We start from the raw sequence: 8,673 nt of genomic DNA, 5'->3' as shown, positions 1-8,673 counted from the left end.
TACTGCAGTCATACTTGAGGCATGAGTTGTTAAGAAGATGACTCTATAAGCACAACAGATTAGCCATCTACAACTATTTTCCATCCACTATCTATCATCACATCAACTACGCCCCCATAAACACACCCACGTAAACACAACAGATAACAAGGCCCTTCAGCAGTTATATCCTCTTGAAATGTTTGCCATCTAGTACTGTTTTCCATCCACTCTCTATCACCACATCAACCACACCTTTTATCACCATAAACAAACACACACACACACACTACACAAAAAGCTCAACACATGTCACGGCACTATGGTAGTTAAACGTCTTGTTTGCCATTAACTATCATCACTTCAGCTACGCAAGAGGATATAAGAGGATATAACTGCTGAAGGGCCTTGTTATCTGTTGCGTTTACGTGGGTGTGTTTATGGGGGCGCAGTTGATGTGATGATAGATAGTGGATAGAAAATAGTTGTAGATGGCTAATCTGTTGTGCTTATAGAGTCATCTTCTTAACAACTCATGCCTCAAGTAAACAACCAGACACACACACACTTACACTCTGACTATCCTGTAGGAAGTGAATCATTCTCAGGTTTCTAGGTTGCACTGGTTGATGTCACGCACAGACATCAATGGGTTGTACTCCCTTCCCCTTCACCACCACCACCACCACCCCACTTCCTGTTTGTCTTTAGTTCATTGCGTAGACAGAACCCTGAAAACAACAAAATACACACACACATAGAAATCTCATACACACACACACACACTCTCCCAGGCAGTTCACCTGGCCCATTCTGCCAGTCTAACATGTTCTTTCTCCTCTACACATGTGCCAATTATACCCCACCCCCCTCGAGATGCCAGTAAAAATTACCAGATAGAAGTTTACACACTTATCTGGATCACATCCAGCTCAAATCTGTCACAAATCGATCTCATGTTCAACTCAGAGCTGGCACAACTGGTATCTACTGCGGTGTCCTACTTCCTGAGCCCACCCAATACACCATCTTATGTGCCTTTTAAAACGTGTCTCCGTTGCTAAAGCTGTGTTTTTCAGACAGTGCCTGCAGTCTTTGTTTTTAACCTACTATGGACATCAATGACCAATCAGTCTGAGTGATGTGTTTTTCACTTAGTGCCATACAAGTAGACTACTGTATTAGTCTACTGTATAGTCGTTATTAACTACTGTTTGTACATGACCACAGGCACGCCAGATGTGATATTCCACTGATGAACCATAGTGCTGTATTATACCCTGATGAGATGTGAATTATTGTGAAATCACATTTTTCTTAGGAAGGAGTGGAAATGTTATGATTTTTCAAAGGTACTCCAATAATTTCCTGAATTGCCCTGGACTGTAACTGGAACTAGGTGTGCAAATGTCAAAAGTTAATTGACACATTCAACTACTATTGTACAACCCCAAATCAGAAAAAGTTGGGAGGTGTGTTAAATTACAATTAAAACTGTAACACATTATTTGGTGTTTTACCTCATGAACCACACTTTATTCAATTTCGATTCTTGCAACATATTTCCAAAAGAAGTTGGGACGATAAAGCAAAGGTTGTACAAACCCACCTACTGCAATATACATTTTCACTACACGTCCTTTCTCCGACTGCAGTTCAGCACCCGCACACTCAGCCATGCCTTTAAAATGTGTGCAGAATGTGTGCAGAATGTGGTTTTGCATTGTCTTGTTGAAATATGCATGGGCGTCCCTGGAAACGATGTCGTCTTGAAGACAGCATATGTTGCTCCAAAATCTCTATGTACTTTTCGGCATTAATGAAAAAGGGTAAGTTACCTTTGCGTAGGGCACTGACAGCCCCATACCTGGCTTTTGGACTTGTTGCTGGTAACAGTCTGGATGGTCCTTTTCTTCTTAGGTCCGGAGCACACAGCGTCCATTTCTTCCAAAAAAGACCTGAAATACTGAATATTCTGACCACAATACACGTTTCCACTGTGTGATGGTCCATCCCAGATGCCTCCGAGCCTAGAGAAGTCAACGGCGCTTGTGGACACGGTTAACATAAGGCTTCCTTTTGGCACAGTAAAGTTTTTTGTGGATGTAACTAAATATTGTAGTGCTTGACAAAGTTTGCCAAAGTAATCCTGAGCCCATGTGGTTATATCGCTTAAGGATGAATAATGCAGTGCCGTCTGAGGGATTGGAGATCACGGTTATTCAGCTTAGGCTTGCGCCCTTGCCCTTTACGCACTGAAATTCCTCCAGATTCCTTGAATCTTTTAATTATGTTATGCACTGTGGAGGGTCAAATATCCAAATCCCTTCCTATCTTTCTTTGAGAAACATTGTTTTTAAAGATTTCAATAATTTACTCGCGCATTTGTTGGCAAACTGGCGATCCTCGGCCCATCTTTGTTCCTACAAGACTAGGCCTTTCCTGGAGGCTGCGTTTGTACCAAATCATGATTACAATGACCTGTTGACATCACTAGTTTCAAATCACATCATTATTTAATTATTCTACCTTATTACTACCCCTAAATTGCCCCCCTCCCAATTTTTTGGGAATGTGTTGCAGGCCTGAATGGCAGAAATGGATGTATATTTACAAATAAAAGACAAAACATGAAATATTCATATTGAAACGTGAAAACATGAAACATGAAACGTGTTCATATTGTCTGCAATGGTACATTTATAAATCTCTGCTTTCTTTTTTTATTTGCAATTCTCATTTTTTCTGATTTGGGTTTGTACAAACCCACTTACTGCAATATACATTTTCACTACCCGTCCTTTAGCCGATTGCATAAGAGTTGAATAGGGTATTGGGCTGTCGCAATCATTGTTACTTTTAATTTTTTTTTCTGTTGGGAATTTCCAGTTGAAGCCACTGGGCTTTAAAAAGTCAGATTCCTCGAGAGATGTTCAAAGCATTTTGAGAAGCGATTCAACTCAACGTATCTGAACAATTTATTGCCTATTCTTATTAACCGGTAAGCTAACATATATCCATTGAGATTGTCTGATAATTAATCATTAATAATCGATAAAGTGGCACCTGTTTGGAAATGTATAAAGTATTTTTTATTTTATTTTAGCATCATGGCTGACACGTACTTCAGTTTGGCTGACGCTTTGGAAAGGTGAGATACGTCTAGATAAAACGACGTTTTTAAAAACATTATCCAGTTTAGAGTTCGTTTTTTTGATTTAGCAGTCTTGAGCCTAGTTGATTTCCGTCGTACCATTCACCACACACTAAAGTAGGCCTGGACAGCAATGTAGCCCAGAATACCCTACATAATTGAAACCTAAATATGTATCTTGCCACTAAATGTCATCCTAACCTCAACGGATATCATCTTCTTTACTTTTTCAGCAGCTACAAGCCCGACTCTGTGGAAATTGACTCTTGTATGTGCTGCTGTCAAATGGTCAAGGTGAGGCGTTGCATGTGAATACCGCCGTTTCAATTAATGTACGGCTTATTGTTGTAACTAATGGCAGTTAATGAAATGCATCTTTACAAAATGATTCATTTTAATGTGGCTCATCCTGATTTTGAAATATGTGAATATATAACAAATGTGTTATTTGTGTGTGTTCTCAGACAAGTGACCAAGATTCAGAGTGTGGCCTGCATTCAGGAATCGACCTGGAGGTGTCCGAACAGCCCCAGAACTTGCGTAATGTGGTCAACCTCGTCATTGCCTTGCACCGCATGAAGAAAACCCAGAAAGTGCAGAGCACCGAGTTTACCGACGATGAGCTATGCAACATATTCTTGGAGAATTTGGTGGAAGGTAATTTGAATTTCTGCACCTCAAAGCCATTCAATCACTAAAGCCTATTCCACTCTACATCTTCAGGTCTATGTGTTTAAGAAATGTGGTGAATATAATAGACCATAGGCACACTTAAATGGCAGCTCATCTTACTCTTTACTAAGACCATAGTCTAAGGAAGGCAATACAGTGTTTAGATGGGCAGTGACCACTGAATGAGTCTCTGAAGGCAGGTTTGGCCCCAGCCAAGCCTAAATCAGGCTGTCATTTCAAGCACATTATTATAGCCGGTAAGGACTTTGTTAATGCTGTGTCGGACTTTGTTAATGCTGTGTTTTGGGGTGATGTGTTTTGAGACATATATGCCACTTACCATCTTCCAGAGTATGTGACGCCGACAGTCCATGAAGAAACTCACCAGGCTGCCGACCACTACAACTACATAGGTCCGGTCCAAAAGTGCTACATCTGTGACGAGTTCCAGAAGAGCCTGGTTCTGAGTAAAAGCATCACCACCGAACTGCAGGCCATCACACTTCAGGGAAACAACTTGAGCAGAAGAGGTGTGCAGAACACATAACCACACAATCTCAAACAGTTATGCACTAAACTCTATATAAAAATCATAGTAGTATGAAGCATGATTCTTTAATGCTTTGGTCAGAGGCGGTTAATGTACTTGCAAGTATATAAACAAAGATGGACATTCTGTAAAAAATGTAATGTGCATTCATGGTAGATGACCGGTTACTATGGAGTGTGATAACAGTTAATGCATTAACTTTGGCATGGCACTTCATAAGGTCATCGTATGAAGCTCTGGTCTTGAATTGGGATTAGTGGTAGTTTGTGTCAGTTGGAGTCTTGTGCAAGAGTTTGTATAGTTCTTTGTCTTCAGTAGAGAAGTGTTGGATTTCTTCTTGCCTCCTCTTGGCCTGGTGGGGTGGGTGGCATGTTCAGTGTTCATTTAAAGCTTCTAACACCTGTTCCTCTCTGGTTTGCAGTGGAACTGGAACTGTCCACATACAAAGCCTCTGTCCCACGTGAGAGGGGCCAGCCTATCGCCTTGGGGGTGGGGGGCAACCTCTACCTTTCATGCACATCTACCTCGGGGAAACCTGTCCTGGGCCTGGAGGTATGCTCAAACACCACACATCCAGCCATCACTGTGCCCGACTGCAACTGCCATTACATTCTCAGCATCTGTACCACGTACCTGGTGTCAACTCTGCTATATCTTGGAAATGCCATCTTGCTTCTGTCACTGAGTGAGGGAAGAAGATTCTAAATGTTTTGTTTTTGTTTAGATGGTGAACAAGGAGGACCTGAATAACATCAGTGGCGACATGAAGCGTTTCCTGTTCTTCAAGACGGTCAGTGGCCAAACATTGACCAGCTTCGAGTCGGCCAAGTTCGAGGGCCATTACATCAGCACGTCCTACACTAATAGACAGCGTGTGGACATGTCCTTGACTAAGGACGCACCCAACCGTCTGACATCGTTCAAGATGACCGTCCTGTGAAACTGCAATTTCTGCCACGTACACCAAACATCCAGAAAGTATGTACTATGTACAGCCCTTTGCCTGGGTGTTTTGTTCTTATCTGACTGGATTTGTAGGATAGACAACAGAGAACCCAAACACATACAGTACAGTAAGAGTTCCGAAATTTGTATTTGTGGAACAGTGTCTTAGTAAATACAAAATGTATTACCTGATAACAAGTTAAGTTGAAGTTCATATTGAATTCCTGAGGATGACCTGAAGTCACCTTATTTTTATTTATAATGTCACTAAATATTGTGCAGTGTTGTATGTTGTAATATTTGTGGAATTATTTAATGACATGGAGTTTGTTCCTTGGTTTTTATTTATTTAATTATTATTTCTGCTGTGTAATGACTTCTAATTCTGCTAATTATTGATTTTGTGACTTGTGACTAATGACATCTTTAATGACATGGAGTTTCTTCCTTGGTTTTTATTTATTTATTTAATTATTATTTCTGCTGTGTAATGACTCCTAATTCTAAAACACTTCACGCAGAGGAAATGATGTTGCATTTCATGTCACACCTGCAATCATTGTGTTTTTAATGTAACTCAATCTGACTTGATAATAAAGTTGTACCTCCTATATTGAAAATGATGAACGTGACAAGTTTTTTAAAAATCAGATTTGTTTGAATTGTCATATAGTTCGCACTGTGGAATATTTTTAAATCTTCTACATTACCAGTCTAATTTAAGAACTGGATTGACTGAATTATATGATGGGGGCAGCCTGTGTACTTTGCATATAACTTAAAATGAAGGAGAAGTGGAGTTTGCATGTTAACAGCATATATACATTTGGTTTAGTATGCAAAGTATAAACAACATATTTTTTTATCTGTGCTGGACTATGGTGATCTATTGTATATGCACACCTCTGCTCAGTGTCTTCATAAGGTTGACACAGCATACCATGCTTTCTTGAGGTTCATCACATACTCTCGGGTAGGATGGCCTGCTCTGGCCACCCGTAGGCTCTGTCATTGGTACGCCTTTATATATAAGGCAATTCTTGGTCTGCTCCCATACTACCGGGAAAAACTCTTTGCGTTCTCAGGACTTCTTTATGCTATCTGTCCCAAATGCCCGTACGGAAAATGGAAAAAGGGCTTTTGTGTATTCTGCACCCTCGGCATGTTGCAAAATAATTTGAAACTAAATTAATTAATTTCGCTAAATGCTTTTAAATCCAAAATGAAAGAACTAGAGACAGATTCCTTAAGATGTAAATGTTTTTAATTTACATGGCTACGACACTAACTCCTATAGTTCTGTTTAATTTTGTCTCCTTTTGTGTTTCTGTCTGTAACTATGTTTGTATTTATGCTGCTGCCTGTCTTGTCCAGGTCTCCCTTGAAAAAAAAATTCTTAATCTCAATGGGTCTCTTCTGGTTAAATAAAGGTTATAATAATAATATGGGTATGGGGACAGTGTAAGCTCCCAGTGGTGCAGGCCTTTTTATGGGCCTACTGGACGACCGAAACATTTTTGGCCACTTAAAGGTACTATAAGTAAAAATCTTAGTTTAAACTTTCAAAACTTAACTAGAAATAGCAACAGATTGTGAAGATTAAAACGTAAAGTCACAAACATGCATGCACTCTTTGGCCCAGATATCTACTAAAGTTAGCATGCTAACCAGCTAAAGACGCTCCAGCCTCTCTCGTTATACTTCTTCGTACCTGAAGAGGCGCTAGTGAGTCACTGTTGTAAAAACAGCCAAAGTTAGGCTGCGGTCAAAGAGTAAAATAAATTACATCTCATGTCCTTTCCTAACCACTTTTCTTTGACCTCGACTTGTGAGTGTGAGTTTGTCATTGCTACTGCAAGGAATCGTGGCATGGCATTATCTCCTTTCCTTTCGTTAATTTCCTTTCCCTCCACATTTAGATAATTTGACCAGCTCTTATCATGCCTTCCGCATCATTTCACAAAGTTAGGAAAGGAACCTAAGCAAAAAAGACTATTCGACTATCCGTTAGTTTGTATCTACATCTACATCAACAGTAATAGCATATCATATAGCTCAAAAACTCTGTGCTTAAATGAAGACCCACGGGGTCTGTTTGCCTCGACTAAATTACTGTACCATAGGAATATGTTGATGGAGACCTAGTTTAACAAAAAACAAGGCTGACTGCAGTCATTTTTTTTATTGCATGCACAACTCACAGCAACACACACGTGTTATATATATAGGCGACCAGGACACACTACACACACACGCAGGCCTGAGGTCGCCGTGAATTTTTCCTCTGCCTTTAACCCATCCCGGATCGTCCCTCCTCCAGGAGCAGTGGGCAGCTTCTCAGCGCCCGGGGACCAAGTGAACCGTCCGTCTCGGACAGGATTGTTCTGTTTGCATGTTTTTCTGTTGGGGTTATTAGCGGAGGAAACCCCTTGTGAACATGGGGAGAACATGCAAAGTCCACACAGAAAGGACCGGGAGATAGCCCACTTGAGCACTGTGCACTCTGGGGAGGACCTGCCCCCCAGAGCCAAGAGCGCCCCATGCGGGAATCGAACCCATGACCTTCTTGCTGTGAGGCTGCAGTGCAAGCAGTGCAAGCAACTGAGCCACCATGCCACACTATTTTGGGCAATGCGACTTGGCTATTCAGACATGAATATGTCGACGGGCCCAGGTATATTTATAAAAATAAAAGAAGTCAATGGTGAACTGATCAACATAGGCTCATGTTGCGGACCCCCTGCAATGCCGTCGCGGACCACCAGGGGGCCACGGACCCCTGGTTGAAAACCCCTGATGTAAGGGATATGAGTAGTTAGACTTCTTGGATGGAAGCTGTCGTCCTGTAAGATGGTATTTCTGTCCGTGGCTTTCCTAAGAATGGAAGTTTGCAAACAATCCACTGAGATCCAGAAAGTTCATCTCTGACAGACTGTACTCCAAACTGAGCCTTATATCAAGGTTGGATGAGTTAAAGGAGCTATACGTAAGCTTGACCAGCTGTCATCTAGTTTAGATATCTTTCAATCATATAAATGTTTTCATGCTGTAGCCTTCAGCCTCCACCACCTCGGTCAAACTTCTTGTTTACTTCTGTGAAGGAGGTATAAACATAGTAATACACTTCTCCCAATCTGCTTCGGGTGGAGTCATCCGTCCCTAAGAAACCAGCCATCAACAGCTTGAATGATTATAGACCGATTGCACTTACACCTGTAATCATGAAGTGCTTTGAGAAACTGGTTTCACGGCACATCAAATCAACCCTTCCCCCCACATTTGACTCGCATCAGTTTGCTTACAGAGCAAACAGGTCCACGGAAGATGCCATCGACGTAGCCCTCCACACCGCACTGAGCCACCTGGAACTCCG

The 8,673-nt window shown here is 41.3% G+C and overlaps 1 protein-coding gene across 2 annotated transcripts; it reads left to right on the top strand.

Moving 5' to 3' along the window:
- The first annotated feature begins 2,721 nt into the window (after positions 1-2,721).
- On the top strand, positions 2,722-5,920 carry LOC116222930 (interleukin-1 beta-like). 2 transcript variants are annotated; one of them, XM_031578218.2, is made up of 7 exons: positions 2,722-2,980; positions 3,086-3,130; positions 3,370-3,427; positions 3,598-3,790; positions 4,156-4,335; positions 4,777-4,907; positions 5,080-5,920. In XM_031578218.2, exons 2-7 carry the CDS (start codon positions 3,090-3,092, stop codon positions 5,293-5,295), a joined length of 819 nt encoding a protein of 272 aa, XP_031434078.1. In that variant the 5' UTR covers positions 2,722-2,980; positions 3,086-3,089; the 3' UTR covers positions 5,296-5,920. The 2 variants fall into 2 exon arrangements, with proteins under 2 accessions (XP_031434078.1, XP_031434077.1); XM_031578217.2 differs by having other exon boundaries at positions 2,723-2,980; positions 3,367-3,427.
- The last annotated feature ends 2,753 nt before the right edge of the window (positions 5,921-8,673 follow it).

Source organism: Clupea harengus, chromosome 12 (assembly GCF_900700415.2).
Source record: "Clupea harengus chromosome 12, Ch_v2.0.2, whole genome shotgun sequence".
Lineage (NCBI taxonomy): Eukaryota > Metazoa > Chordata > Actinopteri > Clupeiformes > Clupeidae > Clupea > Clupea harengus.
This window is presented reverse-complemented; position numbering and strand designations above follow the sequence as displayed.